This window comes from Alexandromys fortis, unplaced genomic scaffold, assembly GCF_014885135.2.
Source record: "Alexandromys fortis isolate MF-2015 unplaced genomic scaffold, M_Fortis_MF-2015_v1.1 scaffold_47, whole genome shotgun sequence".
Classification (NCBI taxonomy): Eukaryota; Metazoa; Chordata; class Mammalia; order Rodentia; family Cricetidae; genus Alexandromys; species Alexandromys fortis.
In genome coordinates, this window is record NW_026067957.1 from 5,461,207 (window position 1) to 5,488,991 (window position 27,785).

The window sequence follows — 27,785 nt, forward strand, 5'->3', positions numbered from 1 at the left end:
ACCAGGAAAACGCTGTCTGGACTGCGGCACCTTTGCCTGCCCTTTGATTGCTGAAGACAAGGGGCATCTAGAAAGCCTGGTGAGGTTCAGATCACACGGGGGCAGAAGAGTGTGAACTCCATGTGTTTTGCAGGGAAGCTGGCCGCTCTGTCCTACTCCCAGTCCCTGTGACCCACCGAGCGAGACTTGAGCTCGCTCTGGAGAGAATGACGTCTTATATTCTATTACACTTACAGTCTGGAAATCTGGTTTTCCATTAGCAAGTTCTCTCTGGCTAGGAATTGCAAAGAGTTGTCGTGTGTGGGCTGGCTCAACGAGTTAGCCGCTCTGTCTCCTCCACCTGTCAGGCCTTAACAGCTGGTTCTCCACCCCCTTGGCAAACACTTAAGTGTTGCCAGGCAACCTTAGTGCATCTGGGTCAGTCTTGGTCCTTGGTATGACAATTGCTTCCCGTTGCCACTGCCCTCCACAGCAGTCGAAATGCTAGGTCCTGGCAGATGGGAAGGGCGTGTCAGTCCTTCAGTCTCTTCAGGGCTTTGGGGAAGTGTCAATTTAGTCACGTGCCTGAATGAGGAAGGGGCGGGCTGTGTGCCTGGGAGAGCCCAGGCAGCAGAAAATAAGGCAAATGCTCCCCCCAGGAAAAGGGTTCTGAGCAGCCCAGAGGTCAGCAGCAATACATCTGCATTCTATGAAAGTGGCTTACCAGTGACCACGATGAACCTGGTTCCCTGATGCCCTAGGCTCACCTCAACTCATCCCTATCCCCGAATTCAGAAATAATTCCAGGCCCATTTGGGCTTCCCACCAAGTCCTGTGCTGTGTTTCACTGTAGCTAGACTTACATGTGTAGACAGCACACCCTCATGGAATTCTGTGAATTCACCACATCCACAAACTCCAGTTACCTTTGTGCAAATGTTTAAGTTGGGGGCGGGTATTTTAGCTGGTAACACAACTGCCTCAATCTAAGTGGTCACCTTAAACTAAGGGGTCAAGCTACCCCTAGATACTAGCAGATCGCCTCTCCTCCCCAGCTGCAGTGCTGACCCCAGGCACTGTGATCTGGTCAGCACAGCCCTGCAAATGACAGAGGCTTGCTGGGTTAAAACCGTCCTCGCCAGGACAAGGTGGGGTTTGCTGTCCTGTAACACGGCCTCCTCTCTACAGTTTACATTTTACCCTTGTGAGGCACGGGGAGTGAGTCTAGCTGACAAACGCTGCATTCTTATAAGTGTTGGCTTGGTTTCCGGTGTTCGCACTTAGTGTGAGTGAACAAGAGGCTCAGAGCCAAAGGACAATGGAGAGGACAGTGGTGGGTCCAGAGGTTTCCCCAAAGCTATAGAAGGGCAACTATTGAGAGGGCTAGGGCATGGCTCTATCCTTGGAGCTGTGTGAGGAAGAGGCACCTGCCAGCAGGATGGAAAACATGATCCCCGACTAGGGCTAGCAAGAGCTGAATAGCGCTGAGAGGCTGAGAGTCAGAATCCAGAAATCCCATCACAGCTTGCCAGGGCTAGGAGGCTTCCTGTTCCCCACTCTTTGGTTCTCCTCCCATCTGCTTAGGATCTTGGCTTCTTCCTGCAGTCAGTGAGGCTGATGAGTGTGGGAATGGGTTTGGGCTCCAGCTCCCAAAGTGAAGCAGACAAGGTTCCATGTGATTTCTGCCAGCCCATACAAGAGGAGCTGGGGAGACTTTATTCATTTCGGGGAAGAAAGTAAGAAAGGAATGAGACAGAGTGCACGGTGAAAGGCAGGGGTAATACTGATACAAAGACGGATAACGACATCGAGGACAACACAGCAGTCAGACAAAGCACAGCGGGTGGATGTCCATCATCATGGGCCCAGGGCTCGACTATATCCAGACTTCTCTTTAGACTTAACAAGGAGGCTTGGGACCCCAAAGCACTGAGCTGGACGGAGTGAGAGGGTCCTAGCAGGGGACTTGCAGCTAACCCTGTGGCAGCCCCACCTGCCCCAAGATGCTGGGGAGAGGCTGTGGTATCTGGCAGGGTTAACCCTTAGCTCCCACCTACTCCTCCTAGAATAGCCTGGCCTTTTACACCTCTGGCTTCTTGGTTCTCACCTGCACATCCTTGTACTCTTAACACCACTGGCAGCATGTCAGGGTGGGGCAGGCATGCGGTAAGCCAGAATTCATTCCAGGCAGGATAGCCAGGTGTACACGCACACAGTCCTCAGGGCACTCACTGCACAGCTATCATCAGACCTATTCCCTTGAGCCGGAAGTCATCCCAGCTGGAAGGGGATGGGGCGCGATACGACAGAAAGGACTAGACATCAGCCATGGTTGTTTTCTGAGTCTGCTCCTCAGTACCCAGTCTCTAGGCTTCATCATCGAGTCTGGGGCCAGGGGCCTGCCGCTCTGCCCACTTGGCCATGCCCACTAAGGATGGGTGGCTGGTATGAGGAAACAGGAGAGCATGGGAATGTGAGGTTTTGGAGGGAAAGGACTGGCAGGTAGCTGGGTAGAGAGGAAGGTTCTCTGAAGACGGCTTCCCAGGGTTCTGAACAACACCTCTGCCCTCACCTTGACCCTCCTCAGCCAGCAGTCCCCAAGGACGGGTCGAGAAGCTAAGGCAGGTGTGAGCCAGGAGCCTGGGGTCACACCTGCCAGATCCCTGTCCCTCACAGGAAGTGAGATGAAGTGATGCCATGGGTGGTGACTAAGGCCCCAAAGTCCCTGCCCCTGCCTCTGCCAGAAGCCATCCAGCCAGGCCAGCCCCCAGAAAGCACAGCCTGTGTAAACGGCCTCCGAGGGGAGGATGACTTGCTACATACGACTAAAGAGTAAAAAGTAAAAAGCACCATGGTGGCCCATGACAGTCTCTACAGGCCGGAGGTCCTTAGCTCAGGAGAGGGGAACAGCATGGGGGGGGGTCATACTGGCCATCAGCTGTTCCCCCACACCCAGAACAAGTCAGTGCCCCACCCACCTGCTCCCTTCTTTCCCGGGCCACATACCTGACTCCAGATCCCCTTACAGCTCTTTCTCTCATATTCTGTCACATCTTGACGTTCCCAGAGACATACAGGGCTACGGATAAGCAGCCATGTTCAGATCCAAAAAAGATCTTGTCCAGCCTTGAAGTAGGCACGGGAACATGGGGACCACTGCCCTATTTCCTGAACTCTGAAGCAGATCCAATAGTCTTATGCCCCTTTGGGGCTCCAGCCATGGGCCTGGCCAGGGGTATAGCCTAGGGGAAGGCTATGCACTTCCCAGGGACCCTCTGACCCCAGGAGGAACCAGGGGAGGCAAGGGACAAAGCAGCCACCCCCCCCCCATGGCTCCTTGTGCTGGGTTCCACGGGCTTGTCTCTGGGTCTAGGAGTTGCTGGTGTGATGGGCAGCTAGCCTCTGTGTGATACAGGTCAGCAGCAAAGGCATCCCTCCTCCCCTTCCCTCTCTCCCTCTTCCTCCTCTCCTCCCTCCCCCTCCTACTTCCAGCCACCATCCATTTCCTGGCAGGCACAAGCTTCACCGTTCTATCCCATTGTACCCCCTCTGTGAGCCAGCAACCACACGCATGGTCTCTGTAGGGTGGGGTAAGGGGGATGACATAGGAAGCAGGCCCTTTCTGCCTCTGGGAAACTTAAAACCGCCACTTTTCCACGCACAGCACCCAGGAGTCTCCCCACAACCAGTCCAAGCTCTCTACCCGAGAGGCCGGTTATTCTCACCTATAGCGATCATTTCTTGAACGGATTGTTAATTTTTAAAAAATTACCATTCATGTTCTAATTCAGAGCCCTGGCCTTAAAAAAACAAACAAACAAACCAAAGCACACACCCCCCCCCCCAAAAAAAAACTACCACATAGGGTCTGCCCTGTGGGAACAGCAGAACATAGCAGCCCACTTTAACAGGGTGTGCTCTTTCCTGGACACAGTCCCACCCAGAACTCTTCCTCATCTGCTGGTCCTGCAGGCATTTGAGTTCGGTTGCTCTTAACCAAGCCCTCTACCCTCTGCAGCCACGTGGCAGCTGCTCTGGCTGACTCTGCTTCTCAGGAAAGCCCATTCACGGTCACCTCATCCTGCTATCCCGTCACTTAAAGCCTCCAGCAACCTGACAAGCACTGTCTGTGCTGCAGGGAACGCAGTCCCCACAGGGCCCCATCCTGCACTGCCCCCCACTGTCTCACTTACACTCCCAACTCCGGAGCTGTCTCTCCTCCCCCAGCCCTGACAGCTGCGCTCCACTCCTCACTTTCCTATCCGGGATCACCCCAAGCCTAAATGGGCAGCTAAGGAAGGGAAGGTGGGCCTTGGGTTTAGGCATCCTGGTCTAGTCTTGTTTCCCCAGCAAGGGCTGAGACGATTAGAATGGGAGAGAAGAGCCCACTCACACAACTAGAGGCCCCCACTCACCTACCCCAGCCCCAGCCAGTTTCTCAAGGTCATGGTATCCTCAGTGCAGTTCTGGGCGCTCTACAAAGTCCAGCCCTTCTGCAAGGAGTCCCCAGGCTGCAGCAAGAGTCTAGACTGAACCAGTCTAGTGTGCTAGGGGCCAGGAACTCTTCCCTGAACAGTCCTCTCCTTGTCTGCCTAGAGCTTAATCATACACTGGCTATGGTGACAGTGTGTGTGTGTGTGTGTGTGTGTGTGTGTGTGTGTGCCTGTGTATGTGTTGGGAGGGGCACAGTGCTGTCTAAAGAGTCACGCTGACCCGAGGGCTCTCCTGGATCATAGGCTTCCACCTTAAACAGATGTGTCCTCTGCCACGTTCCTGATTTGAGGACTACATGGACCTTTCTCAGGGGGACCCCTACCCTGCTTCCCTTTCCCTGGGTCATGATTCTCCATCCCGACCCCACCCTACCCTCACCCCACAGACTGGCGAGGCTCGCCAACCTCATCACTGCTGATTGGAGCACTACAGAGCCAGCAAGCCCTCCTCCCCAAGCCACAGAGTGCGCAGAGAGAGCAAGCCTTGCCAGCTACCAGCATATCCACGTGCCTTTCCCTCCAAATACCTTAAACTTCAGTTGTAGGGTTAAAACTCCAAATGAAATACTAACTGCTTCTTGGGCCCAAGGTTAGGGGCTTGGCTCCGTGAGAGGGGAAGTCACCTGGGGCTGATCTGCAAGGCATCCTTCCTGCCTCCCACCCCCTAGCCCACCCAATCACCAGCCCCTGCCCGAAGGAAGTAGATTCTTTCCTGCAGGTAGGTCAGGGCCTCCAGAAGCAGAGGAGGCCTGGGGGTGCTGGCAGCAGCCTCACACCCGGATCTGGTACCCATTGAGGTCTGGCATGGCTTTGGGCTCTGCAGGCTTCTTCTCCCCTGACGGCCTGCAGAAGAGAAACAGGGGGTTCAGAAGAAGAGCGAGTGGTTCCTAGGGAGATGGAGAAGAGGGAGGGAGGGCGGGAGAGAGGGAGGGAGGGCTGTCCAGCTGGCTTCCCTCCTCTAAGGGGTCTTTACAGCAGCAGCAGAGGGGATAGGGACTGTTTCTGGAGCCACAGTCAGCCAGCCTAGGTGTCCTAGGTAATATTCCCTACAGCTGTCACACAGCCTTCTGCTCAGGGTGATGGTGTTTTAGCGCCAGAGGTCTGCTCAGCACCCCTCCCTTCGCAGCGGACAGGTGACTCCAGAGGGACAGTTATACTTAAAGCAAGAGTCAGGATGATTTGTGGGAAAGGGCACCAGAGCGAGAGGCCTGCTCTTTAAATAGCAAATCTTGCCATTTGAGCCCAGACAAAAAACCCAGAGAACAGGGGCAAAAGTTGTGTTCGAAGCCTTCTCTCCTGGCTGTGCAGTTGGGTCATAGAGTCCCGTCAGCAAACCACAGGAGTGCTCAGGGCCTTGTGGGAACCCCACAGAATCCATCCTCCCACTTCAGTCCATTCTGCTGTCTACCTCAGACAACTGAGGGTGTTTTCTTTAGGGGAAATGGCACCACACCACTGGAGGCAATGCCAACACACCAACGCCTGGACCCGGCAACCCACGTGACTTCCCAAAGAGAAATGGATGGGAAGAAAAGAGGAGTGAGGAGGGGCCAGGAAGAGGAGAGAAGCCTCCTTTCTCACCGTCTCTCACTGCGGCTGTTCCTGCGGTGCGGGCTGGACTGGGCTCTCTGTGGAGAAGAAACATCCTTCTTCCGGTCCTTGGTGGGAGAGGGAGGGCCTGTCCCCTTGCCAATCTGGATGGGGAGGAAGAAACAAAAGCATGTTTTGGGCCGCCCCATGGCCCACTCTGCTCTGTCAGGAGTGTCCCTGGAAGCTGCCCTGGGCACTGTGCACTCCAAGCCTCAGGTGGCCTTTGCCTTGTCTCTGGGTCACCCTGGCACTTAAACCACCAGGGCAGTAGATTCTTGGTAGGGCTGTCTACTGTGAGGGTTCTGAACACACTGCGGGAGCTGTCACTGGGCTGCCACGGGACTGGAAGACATCTTTAAAGGCAGTTGTGCCTGCCAGATGGGGCTATGGGAAATGCTCTGGGACAAGTCCTACCAGCCCGACGGTGACACTGACTATCTTAGGTCAATCAGATGCCAGACTGGTAATTGTAACTCTGATTCAGAAAAACAAAATGAAAAAAACAAAACAACAAAAAAGTGAGTCATCCTTTATGTAGTATGGTCAGCCTGTTTTGAGTTTTCTTCTCTCCCAGACAAATGGGGAGCTGCAAAAGAAGCAACATGGGGAGTCTAGTGCTGAGCAGGCTGGGTCAAAAGCACTGAGGAAGGAATCTTTAGGCTCTCTGAAAACACTTGAACCCTGGGGGTGCAGGGCCAGGGAGAAGGGAGTGGCTTCAGCACGGAGAACTTCTCTGTTGCAGGCCTAGGGCAGCATCTACCTTAGGGGAAGACAATGTTAACCACAGGGGTTTGAAGGAGCAGGTCAGAGTGCAGTCGGGCTGTAGAGACTCACTACCCTACTCTGCCACCCACTCAGATAGGCCAGGCACAGTTTCTTCCATTCAATGCACCCTGGCCCGATGTACCATGTCCCTTTTCTTCATATGTCCAAGCCTATGCCTGTGCAAAAGCCGCTCACTCCCTTCCTCCTCCTAGAGTAGGGTTCTTGGTCTGCCCACCCAAGGTTCAACTTCAACCGCAGGACTTTCTTGAGTAAAGCCTGATCCCAAGTCCAGATAGATACTTCATTCTCAGGAGCCCCTACTGGTCCGGGCAAGCCAGCAAAAGCATGGCGATCCTATGAGGATGCAGGGTTGACAGTGGCCCCGGGGACCACTGCTGATCCTAACCTTGAGACGCATGTCTCGGGCATGCCGCTCCAGCTCCTTGCGGAAATCTTCCCGACCCAGCCGCTCCACGTCCAGCACCGAGTGCTTCCATTCAATCTGTTCCACGCTGTGGGGGTCGTGGGATACGCACTGGCCCAGCTTTACCTTCTTCAGCACATGCCAGCAGCGGCCATAGGCCGCCTCATAGTCCAGCACAAGCTCACTGAGTGTGCGGAAGGCTGGAGGTTTATACATCAGGTCCTCCCTTCGGCTCATGCCCAGGGCTCCATAGCGGCCCCCAAAGTTCACCCCCAGCACAATGTGGCGGAAGTAGTTCCCTGAGAAATAGGTCTTGAAGCTGATGGGGAAACGTTCCAGGGTGGGCATGCTGTTGGTGAGGTAACTGGTGAAGCGGTGAGTTATGGAAAGCGCCAGGGCAGGATGGTGTAAGGAGTGCCAAAGAGTCCCTAAATGGGACAAACTGGCCACAGATACCTGTCTCCCTCCCCAGCCCTGACTGGGGTCCCCCGCTGAGGGCTGCTTCTCGGGGGAGACTTGCCAGCCTTCCCAGGTGCTCCCCTGCCCTGGGAGGGTTTGAGCGAGAAACCCTGTGCATCTTTGCAGGTAGTTCTATTTCCGAGACGCCATCTGCGTTATCTACAGATCAGTACTATCTGGACGCGCCAACAGCGGGCCTCCCGCTGGACTTAGAAACGGCTCCAGAGCCAGAATGCAACACTGTACCCAGATGTGGAGTGCCAAAACCAGGGTCACCTTGTCTATGTTGCTATCCAGCAGGCCTGGCATGGTATCAAGAGGAACACTGAGACGACAACCTCCTCAAGGATCCTCTCTCTTGCAGGGATTCCTCCTCTCCGGGAGGCCGCTCCATGCTGGGGGGCAAGAGAGGTTAGCAATGGTGGGAGCCCCGAGCCCTGAAGACCCTCCCCTTCTACAGCAGGCAGCCAAGGCACTCTGAACCACTCTCTCCCGGGCCCCAGGAAGGATACATTCCCAGGATCACAGCTTCCAGGCATTTGATTGGCAGAGCCTCTTTGGTCATTTCCTTGGCCAGGTCCATCAGCCTATGAGAAAGGGAGGCGGAGCCGTGTGGCGAGCGTCTTCAGGCCCCTCAGGCTCTATTTGGTGAGGAGCCAGAAAGACTAGGCTGAGACTGCTCTCCAAGCCTTTATCCTCCCGGGCCTGGTGTTTCCTTCCCCCTCCCAAGTCTAGAGTCTCAGGGGGTGACTCGGGGGCAGGCCCTGGAGCTCAGGAAGTAGGCCCTACTCTCTCTGCACTTCCCTCCTTCGTTTCTTCCTTTCTAGCTGGGCTCCTGCTTAGATTTCCGGGAGAGAGGAACATGCATGGCGGGCCCCATGCAGTGCAATAGGGCTGAGGGGAGGTGAGAAGCTTAGCATTGATGGTTTCCCTTCCTGAGCACAGCCAGCAAACACGCCTCATCCAACCCCAGTGGCCGAAGAACTCGCTAACTGATGGAAAGTAATCTCTGCAGCCTGGATGTAGGATCTCGGGAAGACAGCTGTCCCTGCCTGCCCCTGAGCCTGGAATTTAGCCCTCGCCCGCTGTTGTTTTTCTAGACAGGGTTTGTCTGTGTAACCCCGGCTGCCCTATCCTGGAGTTCACTCTGTTGACCAGGCTGGTCTCGAACTTAGAGATCCGCCTGCCTCTGCCTCCCAAGTGCTGGGACTAAAGGTGTGGGCCATCACCACCTGGCAAAAATTAGGCCATTTCAAAACAGCCTATCCTCCAGGTCTGGGGCCTCAGCTTGGCCACTGGTGTTGCCTGGGACTCCTGTAACCAATGGGAAGATGGGATGGGACACCAGCACACAGCAGCAACTGATGGACAAGAGCAAAGCCCAGGATCAGAGAAGGTGGGTTCGATCCAAGAATTTCTAGACTGGGCAATTAATTAAATAAGCAATTCAGGGCACCCCTCACCCCCTGCCACAACTAAGCACCTTAAAACAGACTATCTAGAATAAGAGATTCGGTCTACATGCTGAGTCTAAATGCTGAGTCACGACAGGCTAGGAAGTGAGAGATGCAGTCTCTTTCCTGTGTGATCTGATGCTTAGACACTGGACTTTCTACTTCATGACCAGGAGAATCCAGGACAAACTGGGTAAGTATATAGGTACCATGTGATGCAGGGTGCATGGGAGGCTTCAAGGAAATAGGAGGGAGAGGTTCTTCCCTGTTCCCACCCCACCCCTGCCCTGCCCACAGCACCTGCCAGACAACCTGGGGAGGGGGGGTTACCCTACTTACTAGTTCAGCTGAGCTTTGCTTTCCTAAGCCTTGGGTGGCTATCTCATTGGGATCTCCCTTCCCAGGGTAGCGCCCTTCCCCCATCCTATGGCTGGCTTTTCTCAGGGAAGTCCCTGACTTCCTTCTTAAGCAGTCACTCAAAGGCAAACCACCGAGGTTCCCTAGTGGGATCAAACCCAAGGGGAGGGTGGGGAAACCCTGAGAGCCCGGCCAGAGGCCTGGTACTTACCCTGTCAGAGGTCTGCTCTTCTTAATTTCAAAGAACTGTGTCCCCGTGTGATTGTACCTGGGGACAGTGGTTAAGGGCGTCCTGGCTTGGTCGGGAAGGCTGTGTCTTTCCCTTGGCTGCCGCCCCAGAGGCAGGATGGCTACAGAAGGACCCCTTTGCAACATCTACCACAGAGTACCATACGGGCCACTTAGGACTTGTTCTCTGGGAACAGGGGCTAGGGTCCAGCATGGGGGTTCTCCTTGCTCTCGCAGTGCTTCTCCCCACTCTTTGCGGTCTCCCTCGTCCTCTCCTGCCCTCCTGTCTCAGCACACAACGCTGAGTGGGCAGCCAGCCCAGCGGGGCTGAGAAAGAAGCCTTAGCTGGGGGCAGCTCCTTGGAGTACTGGGTTTTCCAAACAGCTAAGAAGGCTGGAAGGCCACCAGCTCCCCTGTGCCGGCTGGTTTTGTGTCAGCTCAGCACAAGCTAGAGTCATTTGGGAAAGGGGACCGTCAACTGAGAAGACGCCCCTACTAGACTGGCCTGTGATGAGTTCTCTTAGTTAGTGATTGATGTGGGGAGGGGGCCCAGCTCATCGTGTGTGGTGCAGCCCCTGGGCTGGTGGTCCTGGATGCTCTAAGAAAGCAGGATGTATGAGCCACAAGGAGCAAGCAAGTAAGGAACACAGAACCCAGGATGCATGGCTCTCGGGCAGAAGCTCCAGGGGCCCAGAGCAGAGACATAAGGGAGCTGGCCTGCTGCCAGGGAAAAAAAAGTGCCAAGAATTGGGAGGAAACTTCAAGCTATGGATAATATATCTTGGAGCAAAAGGTCCTTTTCCCTTCCCCATCCTCCCAAACCCAGCACTGCAATAGCCCCAAAGAGCTTCTTCCGTCCCTTTGCTGGGGCAGGATGAATGACAGCTGACACCCTTTTCTCATCAAGGTACTTAGAAGGCCCCTTCTCTCCCTACAGGCGCACGCGCACAAACACAGAAACACACACACACACACACACACGCACGCACACACACGCATGTACACAGAACATGGGGAAACTGGTGCTGGAGAAGCTGGAGCGGGTCCAGCACTCAGACACAGCCTTGGCAGCTCCAGGGAACAGAAATGCCAGTGAATGGCAGCTCTGGCTCTGAGGATCCCTATCCAGGCCCCACTTGGTCTTTGGGGCTGTCACGAAGTGGTGGCCAGGGCTCCGGACCCAAGAGGATACTGCAGCTCCCTGATGTAGCGCTGCACGGCTTCCAGGCGCTCGGGGATGGGCGTCGTCGGCTGGAAAGTAGGCACACTTGGTATGGGAATCTAGAAACAGATGGAGGAAAGAAGCTCTGTCACATGGATAGGCACACCCTGGAGCTTCCAGCGCCCCCAGAGCAACAGACAGGGGAGGCTCCTACTCTGAGCCTCTTTCCCTGGGAGCCCTTATTTCCCAAGTCTCCTCCCAGACCTCCAGCTTAGCCATCCCTGATACCTGACTGTACTTCTATGTGGAACTTAGGTTGACCTTGCAATTTTACGCTGTTAAATAATTTTAGAAAAAAAAAAAAAACGGCAGGATCCACTGACTGCCTATATTAAATTTAAAATATACATTAATTGATACTTAACAAGAATGTCCGTATTGGGGCTAATTTGTTTGGGTTTGGGGTTCCACTCTGGTCTATGGCTTGGATGTGGCAAAGGTGTTAGGCACTTTGTCCCTGGGTAGGTTCTAGATAAAAGTATTGGGGTACTGCAGGCACACCATGGGAAAGGCAGAGGCAGTTCTCAGGATTGTCATCAAAGGGGAGGAACCAGCTCCTCCATCCTATGGCCTCTTGTGATCATCCAGTGTGATCTGCCTCCCCATGCTCCTGTCGTGATGTCATCCACTGCCATCAGACCTTCCACAGTCTCAACCAACACAGGCCCCTCCAGTCCCCAAAGCTACAAGCTAAATAAACCTCATTTCTTCCTAAGTGTCCTGCCTCAGGCATTTCATTATCGCAACGAGAAAAACAGCCTAATACACTGTGGCTCGAGCACCAGATCAAAACTGGTTTCCACGGTGTGCCATTCTACCGCGTGGTACCGTAAGCTAGGGGATCTATCCTAGACCGGTGGATATGACATCAGCCAGGGATGTCCGTGGCAGGACAGGTGTGCCAGGACTTCCAAAGCGCCAACCTGAACTGTCAAGGAGTATGGCAGTGGGGGGACGGGACGGGACAGTGTGGGGTCTTGCTTCAAAACACCCTTTCCCCACCCACTCCACATCTAACTAGTAAGTTCCCATCATTTCCCAGCAGGCTGCCATTGGACCATACAGAGTTTGCCCCGTGACCACCTAGTTGCAAATGTACCAGGAGTCCCAAGTAAGTATACTCAGGGTGGGGCTATAGGGCAAGGAAGGACTCATTGTTGGTATGAGAGGCTGGGCCCAAGGAGGATTTTACAATACTCTAGTCGCTGTGGCTGGGCTCTGTCGGGAAGGGAAGTGACACACTGGTTATCGCCAGACACTTGTCTCTGGGGTGCTTCTGGTGGTGGGAGACCAGGACGGTGTCTCTGGCAGATACTGTTCCATTCCATAGGGTGCAGATGCAGGAAGGAAAAGCCCTGGCTCGGGGACAGTCTCGCATGTCTTTCTTCCCTCCCCAGGGTCCTTTGCTTCCTGTCTGGGCAGTCTCCAGCAGCAGATACCACAGCCTGGGGAGGTTACTTCCCCTTCCACATCGGTACCATCTTCAAACTGGCACCGTCACTTATAGCCGCCTGCGGGAGACAAGCTCAGGGTGGGCCCTGCCTTCACCTGTCTGGATCACTCTGCACCAAATGTGCACTTGAACTATCCGAGGGGCTGGCTGGCCATCCTGGTCAAGGGTATGGGGGTGGGGAGGTAGGCCAGAAATAGCTTAGCAAACCTCTGTAAGTAGTACTGCATCTCCACCCACGTAAGCTGACCTTTTACCTTTTACTCAGTGTAGCAAAATCACCCCTCCTTGGGGAGTAGGTTCCAAGAACTGGAGTTGTAGCCGTATAACTGTACCCAGCTGCTCATCAACCACTCTGGACAGGGAGAAAGCCATGGGAGAACAACTTGCCAGAGCTCAGGGAGAGAGATTTAGGAACAGGCTCAAGCCAGGACCAGGTGGTACCCACAAAAGCATCATGGACACCTGCCTCCATCAAGGACCTGTCAAGAAGGTTGCTGTGCAAGAAGAGTCAGACATGACCTAGGATCCTAAGCATGTCTTAGAGACCACTATCCCAAGGGCAAAGCTTGATCCCAGAACCAGACAGTCCAGGGTTGTGGGACAATCCTACTGAAAGAGTCCCTCAGGCCGACACAATGAGGAGGCTTAGGGGAGGTGGGAGAGCCTGTGGCTGGACTTGGGGGCGAGTCAGGAAGACTTAGTGATGACCAGAGCAGAACTGGCTCTGCTATGGAATCTAGCTCTGTGATTTCAGCGATGTCCTGAACAGCAGTGCCTCAGAGGGCTCATTGGTGAATGTTCCTCACTTGTGAAAGTGCAGCCACGGAACCCGCCTGGGGTATCACCAAGCTACTGCAAGCAGACACCTCAGGACACTGCCCAACACCTGGCTACAGATGTGTGCCAAGGACTGTCTAGCACACGCTGCCCTGAGCTATCTGGCCCTCTAGAGACGCCTGGATGCCCATCTGCAGATGCTCAGTGGTCAAAGCTGCAGCTAGATCTTCAGCATCAGGGTTGGATCAGTGGTCGCTGGACTTTCAAAGGGATGACAGCTGGAAACAGCTAGAGAGATTCTCATGAAGGAGCATAGCCTGCTGCTGGCTTCTGGATGCTTCCAGAAACTTGTTTGGGCTCACTCTCGCAGATACTGCAAGTGCTTATGGCTTGCTGCATGCCCTTGCTGTGGAAGGGACCCTATTAGACGCTCACCTAATGAGGTGTTTGTTACATGCTTTCCATGACCAGTCCATCTCAACATCCCCACAAAGTGGGCACTGCCGCCGATCAGTGCACCAGGGGATGCAGAAGGAGCAAGGATGCTGCACACCTTCCTCTTGTAAGTAGTCATGAGACAGCAAGGGTGAGACGACATGGTGGCTTCCCCCCAGAGAACTGCCTTTCACTGCACTGCCCTGCTGCTGTGCATCCAGCTTCCTGCAGGGGCTTGGCCTGTAAAACTCGGGGAAAGCAGGTGGGGGCATGGGAAGCTGTAGCGAAATGAGGGAGGGGAAAACATAGCCCAGCCCCTCCTGCCAGCTGCCATATGCTTGCTGTTCCCATATCTCTTACTTTCCTGTAAAGATGCCAAAAAGTATAGATCATTATGAGAGAAATCACCCAATGTTATTGTTCGGCTCAAGCGGTCTGTTAAGACAATGTGTATCTTAAGAAACCGTTCCCGGGCCCATCAAGAACAGTGTGACCTCTGCAGCAGGCCACCAGGGAGGGGACAGGCCAGGCTCAGGCCTTTCTGTGGTTCACAGTATGACACCCAATATTTGCTGCTCTTCTCCACAGCCTCTAGGGCTCCTCCATATCCCCTGGACCCTGAGGGTTCCCTGGGCCAAGTTTCCAGTTGAGCTTCATGCTTCCCCATTTCCTCGATCTGAGACGCTTTCCCAAAAGGCTTAAAGTTTCAGAATTCTCTCTGACTTGCTGCACTCCTGACTCCACACTTTTCCTCTTTAACAAACAGCTGATCCCTTTGAACCTGTCCTTTCTTCCCGAGCATGAGGCCTGAAGACCACATTACTGACCAATCACTGTTGAAGACACTAATGGATTGAGTCCTTCAAAGCAGTGACCGTTCTGCCACTGTCCTATGGTCCAATCCAGACAGAACCAGGAAGGCTGGATGCTGTGGGGGATGTGTGTAGCTCTGGTCTCATCAGCCAGATACTTTGGGTGGCCTCTCGTCTCCCTCCTCACAATAGTCCCGGTTTCTCATTTCACCCTCTCCACCACCAGCCCATTTTTCAGATAAGAAAGCTGTGGCTCAAGCAGGCTGGAGGGGACTGCCTTGAGCTCACGTGGGCAGGCAGGAGATCCGAAACAATACCTAAATCCCGCGATGTCACACTTTCTTGTTCGGGAATTTGTCCCAAGGTCAAAAAATCAAAGCAGGATCCCCAAATTTGTGTTTTAGAATGTTCAACACAGTGTTCGTTTTAAGGATAAGACAGTGGAAACAATGTCCAGTTCAGATTAGCTAAATAAATGAGAGGACGATGATGTAACTATTCAAAGTCAGTCTAGCTTATTCCCCTGGGAGGCATTAGGCACTAGTAGCTCAACCTTCAACCTCGGATTATCTTTCCCCCAAACAGTTTTCTGATGGCTATGCCAATAACCCTGCAAAAGCAACACAGGCCTGGTCCCCAGGCATCAGGAACTCCATTCTCCCCTCTCTTCCTTCAGGAATAAGCTATAGGTCTGACCAATGGCCTCAGTATGTGGAACAGAGTGCTTCCTTAGACAAAACATAACCATTAACACGCGTGCGCACACACACACACACACACACACTATAGCACTGCACAGCACAGCACTACCCAAATGCCCTTTCATTTAGCAAACACACATAAGCGCCCGCCCTGTGCCAGGCACACAGGAGACCTCAAGAAGACAAAGATGAATGAGACAGAGCCTCCCCTTCCTGAGCAGCACCATGGAGGCACTGTTGTGGCAGAGGAGCTCTAGTCAATGCAGAAGGACACTTTGCTCCTCTCTTCCCACAGGGTCACTGCTATGCCCCTGAATCTGGTACCCAACAGGGCTGAGCATCTGGAGCCCTGAGATCTGGTGCTGAATCCCAGCTCGGCCACTTCCCACGTACCTTTTGAGTTTCTCATCTTAAAAGGGAGTCCAAACTATTTCCTTTGGGCTGTTGCTTGGCAAATTCAGTAGATATTATATGAAAATATTTTCTCATCATATAAAGTCATTCATCTTTAGTCTCATTGTTATTTGGCTTGTCAAATGTCCTGAGCCAGAAAGATGCCAAGCCACATTGGTTCCCCAGTTCATCTGTGGTCCTACCCAGAAAGCCATGGGAGAGGGCCTCCTGGAGATAGGGCACTGAGCCTCCCTCATCAAATGACCCCGAAAGCACTGGAAAGAAAGTTCTGGACAGGTTTCACCTACCTATATTAAAAAAAAAAATCTTACCTTACCAATGGTCCCCTACTGTTTCCATCAGAAGCAAGATGTGGGTTATTTTCTTAGCTTCAAGGTCAATAAAACCCGTCCTTATTGTGCCTGCCTGCTCCCTGTCTTACCTTGGGAAGGTCCGTGGCCCCACGGATCCGCAGGGCCACCTTCTCTCCATCCGGGTGGATCTTGGCCACATGCTTCCACATCCTTTCCCAGGTGGCTTCGTCCACTGGCAGTCCACCTCGGTTGACGAAGAAAGGGACACCTCCATCTCGTAGGTCCTCTTCCCCTTCCTCCTCTGGTTCCTCGTCTCTCTGTGCTGAGGCCCCTTCGTTGGTCTCCAAACGTTTAATGCCAGAGTGGGAGGCGGCAGCAGCAGCAGCGCTGGCGGCGGCTGCATTCGGGGAGGCACCGCTGCTGCCACTCGGGACCACCTTCTTTCCCCCTGGCATCCCTAAATCCTCGATGGGGGTGGGAGGATATATCAGGAGGCGGGAAAACTAAGTGCCTCACAGGAGGCTTCCCACATATCCGCTATAAAGATAACACATGGCCAAACAGTGCCGGGCGCCTTTAAGAAACCAGGGCGTGGCTCCTATACAATAAAATACTATTTGGTAAGAAAGAATCAGCGCATCAGCTTGGAGTGATGGCCAGGAGGGTTGCCTAGGGTCCGCCTTAGAAGCCCTGTTTTGTTTGAAAAACTGGATGAAGAGAACACACCCCAACTTGGCAGCCTGTACAAAGCACCCCCATTTGGCAGCAAGAACAATGACCCGCAGCGATCTAGGATGGCTGAGAGGAGAAAAGTGGGGTTCCGGGGATGGGGAGACTGAGGCCAGACAGCTCTTGCAGCAATGCTGAAAAGGAGGCCCAAGGCACCGATGCCCACTCCTGGTTTTGGAGAGAAGAAATTCCTCTACGGAATCCTTGCACACTCACACTGGCGCGAGCAGAGGGGGCCCGCGTGAGCTCCCAGTCTGGACCCCAGGGATCGGGGATGCAGGGGGGGACGCGGCGCAGGGGGCGACTTCTCTGTCGCGACCCTTCCGGGAGCCAAGACTCGCAGCTGGCGGGGCGGGGAGGGGGCGCGCGCCGCCGTACACATTCCACGCCCGCCTCCCGCACAAAGTGGGGCTTTGTCTAGATCCCCTAGCCCCTAGCCCCGGGAAACAGCAGTAAAGAGGGCGGAGGGGAAGGGCGCGGCGGGGAGGCGAGGGCTCGGGGAGCTCGGGCCCTGCGATCCCCGGCCTGGAGCGGATCAGCGGGGATACCGGGGGCACCTGGCGCGGCTCGGTCCCAGCTGAGCCAAAGAGGGACGCGGGGCCCCAGGCTCAGCCATCGTGGGGAGCGGCTCAGGCGACTCGCGGGGGACCAGGCTGAGGTCGCCGAGCGGCAGACTCGCCGCTCGCCACCAGCTGCAGCGTGAGCGGTCGGAGGATGCTGCACTGGGGTTCCCACGGCCAGGCTGAGCCGGGCTGGGCGCGCGGGGTGCGAGGGCAGGTCCGTAGGCTCCGCCCGCGGCGGAGTGACAAAGCCCTGGAGGATGTCGGTGCACCGATCCCCAGGGAGCAGCAGCCTATGAAGGTGCAGCCCACCGGCCGATGGCGGCGTCCCGGCTCGGCGAAGCAGAAGCCACCGCTGCCGCCGGCCGGGTCCCCCGCGCCTCCCGCCGCCCACCAGGCTCGACTCCGGCCCGCGCCGCGCATGCGCCCCGTCCCCCCCTTAAAGGGCCAGCGCGTTCGCGCCGGGTCCTCCTCCTGCTGCCGCCTCCCCACTACCCCCCATAGCTACAAGTTATCGCAGGACTGTCCTGAACGTTCCCTCCTTCTCACCTCTCTCTTAGGGCGTTGAGAAGTGGGTGCAGAGCTGCGGAGGAAGTTTACACCCCGTCACATAGAGCGCAAACTCCTGGGGGATTCCTGGCGCGGAAGGAATTGTGGCGGGCGGTCGGGAATTTCCTGAAGGACAGACACATCGAGGAGGGGCGGCCCTCATCTATAGAATCAAAAATGCTGACCTGGAAACCGCGAGTTCTAGACGGTGTTCATGCCCTTTTTCCTCTGGGACGTTTTGTAAATCTCTTCTCTTTGCAGACTTCAGTTTCCCCATCCGTCACGCTGGATGAACTCTGCTCTTCCGACAATGCTCCTCAAGGGAGGATTTGTAAGGGTTGAGAGTTTGCTCTGCTTATTTCGGTTACTTGCATGGGATCCCGGGAGTGTGCCCCTAGTTCTGGCTTTGGATATCCCAGTCCCTGGCACCTGGCTGGAGACAAGAGCTTTCCCAATCATGGGACCAAGACAGCGACACAAGGGTGGGAGGCAGTGTTTGGGGAGAGTTGACCTGCCCAGATAAGCACGGTTGTGGGTTGTGTGTGGCATGTGGATGCTGTATACCCGACACACCCTCTCCTTTCCCTGTAGCACAGATCTGCGTGTAACTCCCAAACTAAGAACTTTACCAGACATCTACAGCTGAGCAGTGTAAAACTTTTTTTCCCCTGCCAGTAGTTGGTATGAAGAGCCGTCATCTGGGAGAAATGTTCCTCACAGATATAGTTTGGATATTGAAGGTCTCTGAGAGACCAATGTATCCCCAGATGGTGTTATTTGGAGGTAGCAGAACCTGTAGGGGGTGGGGCTGTGTGTGTGTGTGTGTGTGTGTGTGTGTGTGTGTGTAGGTGGCTGGAGGTATCCTCTCCATCCTAATGTCATTGCTGTTACTATGATAAGCAACTTAGGGTGGAAGGGATTTGTTTTGGTCTATACTTCCAGGTCACAGTCCATCACTGAGGGATGGAATTCAAGGCAAAATCATGAGGAGTGCTGCTTACTTAGTCAATCATGCTAAGCTATTTATTTATAGGTGAGATCTCATTATGTAGCACCGTCTGATCTGGAACTTGATAAGCAGACCGGTTTGGCCCCAGACTCACAGAGATCCGCCTGTCTTTGCCTCTGAAGTGCTGGGGTTAAAGGCATGTACCCATGTCAAGAGTAGAGAGACCTGAGAATCCCCAGGCCCTTAATGCTTCTCCGTGGGGTCCTTAAAGTTCCTCCTGGTGTCAGATCTTTCTGAGCTTCAGTCACAACCTTTTGTGGCTTCCAGTGTCAAGAACCAGGTATGGTCAGTGCTAGGGATGTTTCCAGAAGGCCAGGTTCTTCCTAAACTCACTCTCAAGGGGCGTCCAGCATGCAAATGGCACCAGAGATCAACAGCTGCTTCCTTCTTTGTTGTGTACATGGGGAAGCCTGACTCTCAGAGTGCAAGTTCCCCAAGCCCACACAGGAACAAGCCGCAGAACCAGACTGAGAACAGAAGGCCTCCTTGTGACACTGCCTCTCGGCTTAATAATGTCTGTCTCGTGTTTACCCAGTGCTCACGGTGAACTTACAGGATGTTCACAAGTTCTCTGCCCTCTCGTTGTGAATGTTGGAGTCTGATTCCCCTTCCTCTGAACGTGTGCTAAGCTCAAGGACTCTAAAGGCTAGAATGAGAGGAGGTGGATGCGCTGAGACCCTTCACGGCAGGGTCGCAGAAATGAGATGCTGTCTTCCGAAGACACCAGCTGCCATGTTGTGAGGAAGCACAAGTAATCCAGATGTCACATGAGGGCTTTCTGGCTGACAGCTTCCAGTAGATCATGGCCAACGGAGACAATCAATACAGGTGGTAAACTGAGTCCTCAGAAGGTTCAGCCCTTGGCCTTTGGGTCTTACACCTAAGGTCTCAGACGTGGAGCAGAGGCAAGTCAACCGCAGGCACCGTATCCGAATTGTTCTCCTACGGAAATAGAAATAACAAGTGATTTAAAAAAAAAAAGCAGGTAAGTTTGAGCTGTGATTTGTGACATAGCATCAGATAATTAGCACAGCTGGTTTCCTAAAACAAAATAGATTTGTGGTTTTCATAATACATACTAAATAGATGTAGGTTATTCACTGGAACCTTCAAATGGTGTAAGGATCAGGGAACATCTACACTGGTCGCTGTCTCTATGGATACAATGTGAATATGGTATGATGTGGTCTTTGTCCCAACAGACCTTATGGTCTGCTAACTGAGGAGAAGGCTGGACGCAATTGCCGTGAAGTCCTCTGCCACAGAGCAGTGCAGTCAATCGTGAGAGTGCATATTCTAGGTAACTTCCCAGGAATGTGGAAGGCGGGAAAGGAAGAAAGGGTTACAAACCTGCAGGATCTACTCTGGGGATTGGCTGGCTCGTGCCGGTAGAAGTAGGAGGAGATACGCATCCAGCAAGGGAGATGTGTCTCAGTCTCTGGCAAAAGCCCAGAGAAGACAAGTGTCTTGCCTGTTGTTACACAGCTTGTGAATTGGGTCCAGATCCTGACTTCTTGTCTAACCCTCCCAGGACTCCTCCAGACTTGTGCCCTGAGAACAACATCTATAAGAGACACAGGTAACTCCTTACTTTTGCTCAGAGTGCTTATGACCACAATCTCCTTTGCTATCCAAACAAAATCTCCAGAAGAAGGGGTGGGGGGTGTCACTCTTTGAAGAGTGCTTGTCTAGCATGTCTGGGACTCTGAGTTCAATCCCCAGCACTGCATAAACCAGTTGCAGTAGTGTGCACATATAATACCAGCTCTTGGGAAGTGGAGGCAGGAGGATCTGAAGTTCAAGGCTCTCCTCAGATTTATAGTGAACTCAAGGTCAGTCTGGGTTGCACAAGACTGTCTCAAAACAGGACTGGGAGAAGGTAGGATGGGCATGATTTCCATGGTGCAGATGAAGAAAGGCTGCATGGCTTATGTCTCTAGTAGAGGCGCTGGCACATCAGAGCTACTGGATACCGGATACCGGTGATTTTGCTGATGAAGATAAAGTTCATATTGTACACATCACAGTTGCTATCACATTCTAGACTATAGTTCTAGAGGTGAATACGAAGGGTCTTAGGACATCAGCATTCATAGAAATCTCCTTTGATTAATGTTTTTGTTTGCTTGTTTGAGACAGTCTCACTATGTAGCCCTGGCTGGCCTGGAACTTGATGTGTAGGCGAGGCTGGCCTCGATTCAGAGACCTGCCTGCCTCTGCCTCCCAGGTGCTGTGATTAGAGGCATGTATCACCACCTCTGCCTCCCGGTGCTGTGGTTAGAGGCGTATACCACCATCCTGGCCCTTATTTTCTGTTTCGGCACTAAACCTCAAGTCAGAGTCCCAAAGAGGAACATCTGACTTAGCTTGGTCTTGGGCCCATCACCTGTCTGAAGAAGAGCAGTACAGTCTTAGCAGTTGTCTAGCTATGGCCATAGACAGTGGGGTCAGAAGGCCTCCCTTAAAGCAATGGGGTGCTGCTAGTAAAAGAGAGGCATAGCAGTCCGCAGGCATAGAAAGAGTTTATAACTGACTGACCCTCAATATGTTCTCTATCCATGGCATGGATACTACAAATCACACGTGTGCTTTAAACTTAACCCTAAGTAAACTCGAAAAGCTAGAGTCCCGGTTACACTAGATGCATTGCACGCACTTAGTAACCACATCCGGCTCAGAGCTACCGTGATGAGCAGCTGAGGCTGCAGAACCTTCCACCACCACGGAGACTCTGCTAGTCAGTGCTCTTCCAGTTCCACTCAGGAGTCAATTTTTCTGTCCTTTATTTCCTCCCTCCCTCCCTCCCTCCCTCCCTCCCTTTGGCAATCACGTGCTTTGGACTGTTGTCAAACTCACAATACAGCCGTGGCTGACCTTGAACTCCTGATCTTCCTGCCTCTACCTGGTGGTGGAGGGTCACAGGATGGTGCCACCCCACCTGGTAACTTTTTCTTTCACCTCATTAGTTATGAATATGCAAACAACTAAAGAGGTGAGTCATCATCTTTACTCATGTATACACCGAGTCTATGCCAATGTCGGCTTCCAGGAAGGAGCCTGGAAGTAAATCGCAGGGCCACAGGCTCCAGGGACACCTGGGAAGAACCTCAGAGCTCTTTTGGCAAAGTGGATCTCAGGTTAGACTCACCCAGGGAGCCCTCAGAATTACTGATAACCTGAACTCCAGCCAGCAGTCTTGCAAGGCAGATGTGACAGACACCAGCTTCCAGACAGGCAGACCGAGAGCCACAGCTGCTGAGAGTTGTAGCTTGTCTATGATTGCATGGCTGGCATTCCAGCTCCACGGTATCTTGTTTCTCCCTCACCACCCCATAACCGAGAGTGCAGAGCAAGGAGCCAGGCTTGCAACTTCACTTTGCCCTGGGAAGAAGGCTCTGTGTAGGTGAGGTGCAGCCCCTGCTGTGCGTGACAGTTGTCACCTGTCCTCAGCAAGAGTCCCAGGATTCTGAAAGGAAGGGGGATTTCAAGATATGTAGGATAAGAGGTTAGGGGTGGATTCCTTGTCTTGGGAATTTGGCACAGGCAGCTGAGAACACTCCTGTGCCTGGAGTGGGTTTTGTTCTAGGCACCCTGTAGTTATGGTGCACGCTTGATAGGTACAATATCTACCCTTGGCTTGGAGGCCTCTGAGATGGTGGACTGTCTCTGTCACCGTGTATCTTTGCAATCTGAGCTCCTGTGCAGGTACTTACTTCCCTGGGCAATACAGCCTGCTCTCCAGGGCTGAGAGGAAGCAGGACACATGGTGTTCCACTACAAAGGACTCTACCCCCTCCTGTCCTCAGAGAACCACGCCCTACAATAATAGGAGATCTATGCCTTGAGATGACACCAAGGGACAGACTTAAAAATGGATCAGGTCTTGTCTGTCTGTCATTCATCAGGTCTACATAGGTGCAAAGCAATGACTAGTGAGAGAATGAGTGATGTCCTTGCTGGAAGTACCTTAAAAGCTCCCTATCCAGCTCTCGATTCACAGATGGGAGCCGAGGCTCAGCAAGGTAGCAAGATGTCTTTCGGACTGCGTAGACAGGTAGGGTAAGGAACCAGGCATGGTGGTGCACACCTGTTTCAGTACTTGGAGGCAGGAGGATTTGAAGTTCAAGGTCATTCTCAGCTGCATAGCAAATTCAGAGCATCCTGCAAGGCATGAGATCACGTCTCAGAAACAAACGAAGACCAGCAAGATGGTTTTGCAGGTGAGGCGCTTGCTCCTTAAGTTCGATCCCTGGGGTTCACATGGCAGAGGGAGGGAATGAACTTCACAGTTGTTCTCTGACCTCTGTGTGTACATCCCCGCCATGAAGAAATAAAACATAACAAAAGCAAGCAAACAAAAACTAACCAAAACCTATATCCTAAACAAACCTATGGATGTTAGTGGTAGGACTCATACTGGGTCTCTGGGCCCTGCTCTATTCCTGGCTCAGTCTGCCCTTCTTTCCCAAGGTGATCTTTAGCAGCAGAGAGGCTGGCTCCAGGAGAACACTTGAGAGCTTGGCAGGAGCGATGGACAAAGGAAGTTTGTGTCGGCTGTGACCGAGCTGTGTGAAGCAGGGGGTGGGTGAGAAAAGTCCTCTCCGGTCCAGAGGATAGGGTGGCCTGTAGCTGCCCCTGGGCCAGGGCTGCTCAGGTATTACAAGATCTGCTTTCCTTTCCTTTCTTTTGCTGTGATGAAAATAGCTGACAAAGGCAACCTGGGAAAGAAAGGGTTTGTTTGACTTATTTGCTACTATTTAAATTTAGTAGTCACTTATTTTTATTTTATGTGCATGTGCTTTGTTTATCTTATGTGTTTTGCCGGCATGTATGTCTGTGCACCATGTGCATGCCTAGTGCCTGTGGAGGCCAAAAGTGGGTGGTCAGATCCCCTGGATCGAGAGCCACAGGTAGTTGCGAGCTGCCCCGTTAGTGCCAAGAACTGAGCCCAGATCCTCTGCAAGAGCAGCAAGTGTTCTTAACTTCTGAGCCATCTCTCCAGCTCCAAAAGGGTTTGTGTTAGCGACAGTTCCAGGTTATAGTCCACCACTGTGGGGAAGTCACGATGGCAGGAGCCTGAGGGAATCGGTTACAGCGCATCCATAATCAAGACCAGAAAGCAATGAGTGCATGCATGCAGGCTAGAGCTCAGTTCACTTTCTCCACGTATAGAGTTCAGTATCCTCCGCTGACTGAATGGTGCTACCCATAGTGGGTGGGACCTTCCACTTCCATTCAGGTGATTAAGATAATCCACCACAGACGTGCCCATAGGCCAGCTCAATCTAAGCAATTGAGACTCTCTTTCCAGGTGATCCTACTGTGGCAAGCTGACAACCAATGCTAACCACCACAGCTCCACCCCTTGTCAAGTTGACACCCAGACACGTCACTGTTAATCCATAACTTTCTGTCCTTTATTCCCAAGGTCTTACATTTATCTCATCTTGTAAAATAGAGTCTAACTTTAAAAGTCCCTAGTCTTTAAAAATTCCAATCCATTGCAAGTCCAAAAGCCTCTTAACTGTGAGTTCCCATAACCCAATGAAACAAATTACACACTCCCAATGTACAGTTACATGTTCTTATTTCAAAATGAAAGACCCAGGGCATAGCAGGAATAATCACACCAAAGAGAAATGAGTCAACAGGGAAAACGCCAAATTCAGTCTCTCCATGTTTATCGTCTGGAGCTCGTCATGTAATTGGCTGGGCTCCAAAGGCTTGCGCAACCCTACCCCTCTAGCCCTGCTACCCACAGCACACACAGCTTCTCTCTTAGGCCTGGGCTCCACTCCACACCTACAGCTCTCCTTAGAGGACAGTCTTTCGTCTCTGGTGGCACCAGGGCTAGGGTCTCCATGGCAGCTTAGGCTTCTCCTTCCGAGCTTCACATGTTTGCCCAGGCTCTTTGCACAGAGACTTCAGTCATGCCACACATCGTCTGTCCTCGGCTGCGTGTCGTGAGCCACTCAATCTCGCATCTTTTATGCCTATGAAACCAGCACCACATGGACAATGCCTACGACATTGCCAAACTCTGCTGCCAGCTTGAGATGTAGCCCGGATCCTTGGATCAGCTTCTGTGTTCTGACTCCAGGGAACTTTCCTCTAAGCAGTTGCTTTTGAGAATCAGTGAACCCTTTTAGCTTAGGTTTTTTTTCTTTTAAGTGAATTTTAAGTGAATTTGGATATTTAAAAGATCCTCTGAGGTATAGGATTTCACCCAGAGGATGCATAGTTTGCCCATCCTTCCAGGGTAGCACAGGATGGTTCTGCACAGTCATGCTGGTCTCTATCAGCTGCCTCTTCAGCACCAGCCTTAGGACAGCCAGAATGTGAATGCCCCCCACAGGCTCACATGTTCGAATACTTGGTCCTGAGTTGGCGGAACTGTTTGGAAAGGATTAGTGGGTGTGGCCTTGTTGGAGGAGGTGTGGTGCAAAGAGGGGGAAGTGGTGCAGGAGAATTGTCTGTATTCTGTCAGTCATATTTTAAATAAATGCTGATTGGCCAGGCAGGAAATATAGGCGGGAAAACCAGACAGGAAGTAGAAATGATGTAATGAGAACAGGAGAATTCTGGGAAGGAGAAAGTTGATTCCTCCCACTCCTGCCCAGACCACCAAAGCAGCAGGATGTGATCTGCCTCACTGAAAAAGGTACTGAGCCACATGGCTAACATAAATCAGAAAAATGGGTTAATCAAGATGTGAGAGTTAGCCAGTGAGAGGCTAGAGCTAATGGGCCAATCAGCTTTATAACTTACAAATCTTTGTGTGGTTTTCTTTGGGGCTAAACAGTTGTGGGGTACTGGGTGGGACAAAAACCCCAACAACAAACAAGCCAGTGTTCATGTTACAGAGGTATGTCACTGGGAGCATGCCTTGAAGTTTCAAAAGACTCCATTATCTGGTGTCTCTCTCTCCTCTTTCTTCCTTCTCTCCCTCCTTCCTGCTTTCTGATTAAAGTGTAATCTCTCAGTTGTTCTTGCCACCAGGCCTTCACCATGAACTCTTACCCTCTGAAACCATAAGCCTCAAATTAAACATTTTCTTTTCTAAGTGCCGCTGGTCACAGTATTTTGTCAGAGCAGTGGAAAGTGACTAAGACTTTATCCCATCTTGAAATCTCCTCTGCCAGACAAATCAGTTCATCACCATCCAGTTCACATTCTCAGAACACAGGTAGAGTGCAGCAAGACTCTCGGCCACAATCTCACATGCATGATCCCATCCCAGTCCCCTGCAGAATCCTTGTTCTCAGAATCCCTTAAGTTTGGCTCAAGACATGCATTAGCTTTTCTTGGCAGAAAATTCCACTTTTTTTCTACATTCCTCCCACATGGTCAGGTTTAATCACAACAACAACCACCCCACTTGGGGCACCGAATTCTGTTTTAGCTTAGTTTCTGTTGCATGGTAAAATATCTGGATGAAAGTTACTTAGGAGGGAAATGGTTTCTTTTAGCTCACAGTTCCAGTCTGTCGCTGGGTGGACGTCACAGGGGCAGGAGCTTGAGGAACTGGCTGTACTGCATCCATAATGAGGAGCAGAAGGCGCTGACTGTGTGCATGCTCACTTATTTCCTTGCTTGTGTTCATTCTTTATGCATACTGTTCAGAATGTCCCGCCTAGGGAATGATGCCACCCACAGTGGACAGGTCTTTCAGGCAATTAGGATAATTCCCCCAGGCTTGTCCTTGCACCCATGTGGTCTAGACAGTTCTTCAGTGAGTTTTTCTTTTTTTCTTTTTCTTTTTTTTTTATTGAGAATAAGAAAAAAAAGTTTCCGCCTCCTCCCAGCCTCCCATTTCCCTCCCCCTCCCCCCCTTCAGTGAGTTTTTCATCCCAGATGGCTCTACACTAGTGGTCCTCACCCTTCCTAATGTTGTGACCATTTAATGTAGCTCTTCATGTTGTGGTGACCCCCAGCCATAAATTATTTTCATTGCTACTGTCATGAATCGTAATGTAAATACCTGTGTTTCGATGGTTTTAGGCAACCGCTGTGAAGGGGTTGTTTAACTCCAAAGGGGTCACGACCCACAGGTTGAGAACCACTGCCCTATGCTGTGTGAAGTCAACAATTGAAGTTATCACGCCTCTCTGTACTCCCTCAGTCCCTGGCCCTGTGGGATCAGCCTGTGCTCCAAGTCCTTCCCCTTTCTAGGCCCTTTTAGTGAATACACTTTATCATGAATAATGGCCACGAGCTATTGATGCTCACTCAGCCCTGTTGGGAGTGCTTTTATGATGACTGCTTTGTTACGATGAGGTCTGGAGTTCTCACTGCACTCAGACGGAGGTCCTCTCCACATCGCTTTCTACACTGGAGAGCATGGGGATTAGAAGCCCAAGTTCCCAGCCTTGCTGGGTGTGGCAGAGAAACAGGATTTGAATACAGACCAGCTAAGCACCTTTTAAAGCTCATTGTGCTGTGCTGGCTTCCCAGAATGCCCTTCCCCCGTGTGCTGCCCTCTGGCATTTATTGTCTCTCATGATGAAGGCACAGGAGGCCTATGGGAAGCAGCTGGTTCCAACAGGCTTGGCAGGAGGGGGTGGTTGGTGGTGGGTCATCGGGTGGGAGGTAGTTGTGCCGAGGAAGGGGACAGAGTTTCTAGTGGCTCCTTTCCCACTCTCCGGAAATTATACAGCTTGTTCTGCAGTCAGGGAGGGCTTCCTGGGTACAGGGCAGAGTGCCCAGGCAGGCAAATGGGTGGCATATGTGCTCCAGTCCAACACACAATGGGCTGGCTTGTGATTATACATCTGCACACAGTGAAATAACAGTCTATTATTGCAGGATGCAGAGAATAATCACAGTATGTGGGAATGGGCCCCAAGACCATCTGTGTCCCTTCTCCCTGGGCACATGGCCCCTGTGGGAAAGTTCATAACGAAGCTTAGGGGAGGTGATTGGCCTCTCAGGGTCAGAGTAGCAGGTGCCAACAGGTGGATGACAGGTACGTAAATAGTAGGTGACCCCTTCAAAGAAACGTTGACACTCTGGTTTGTCAGGTTCATATATGACCTTTATTTACTTAACTGTGGGGAGAGACATAGGCGTGAGCTAAGGATAA

At 52.5% G+C, this 27,785-nt stretch overlaps 1 protein-coding gene across 1 annotated transcript; it reads right to left on the reverse strand.

Annotated features, from left to right (window-relative positions):
- Window positions 1–1,660: 1,660 nt before the first annotated feature.
- Window positions 1,661–16,319, reverse strand: Vash1 (vasohibin 1). The gene is made up of 7 exons (XM_050152483.1): window positions 15,985–16,319; window positions 10,942–11,030; window positions 9,733–9,789; window positions 8,223–8,297; window positions 7,234–7,615; window positions 6,054–6,166; window positions 1,661–5,315 (listed from the first exon to the last, which is right to left on the reverse strand). The coding sequence occupies exons 1-7, from the start codon at window positions 16,309–16,311 to the stop codon at window positions 5,243–5,245; spliced, it is 1,116 nt and encodes a 371-aa protein (XP_050008440.1). The 5' UTR covers window positions 16,312–16,319; the 3' UTR covers window positions 1,661–5,242.
- Between the last annotated feature and the right edge of the window lie 11,466 nt (window positions 16,320–27,785).

What these genes read in the sequence shown, in the direction of transcription:
- Vash1 (XM_050152483.1), bottom strand. Translation starts at nt 16,311, where the DNA reads ATGCCAGGGGGAAAGAAGGTGGTCCCGAGTGGCAGCAGCGGTGCCTCC. An exon ending in GGGCCACGGACCTTCCCAAG is followed by an intron (nt 11,031 to 15,984) that starts GTAAGACAGGGA and finishes ATCTGTTTCTAG; the next exon opens with ATTCCCATACCAAGTGTGCC. An exon ending in CGCTACATCAGGGAGCTGCA is followed by an intron (nt 9,790 to 10,941) that starts GTATCCTCTTGG and finishes CACTGTCCCCAG; the next exon opens with GTACAATCACACGGGGACAC.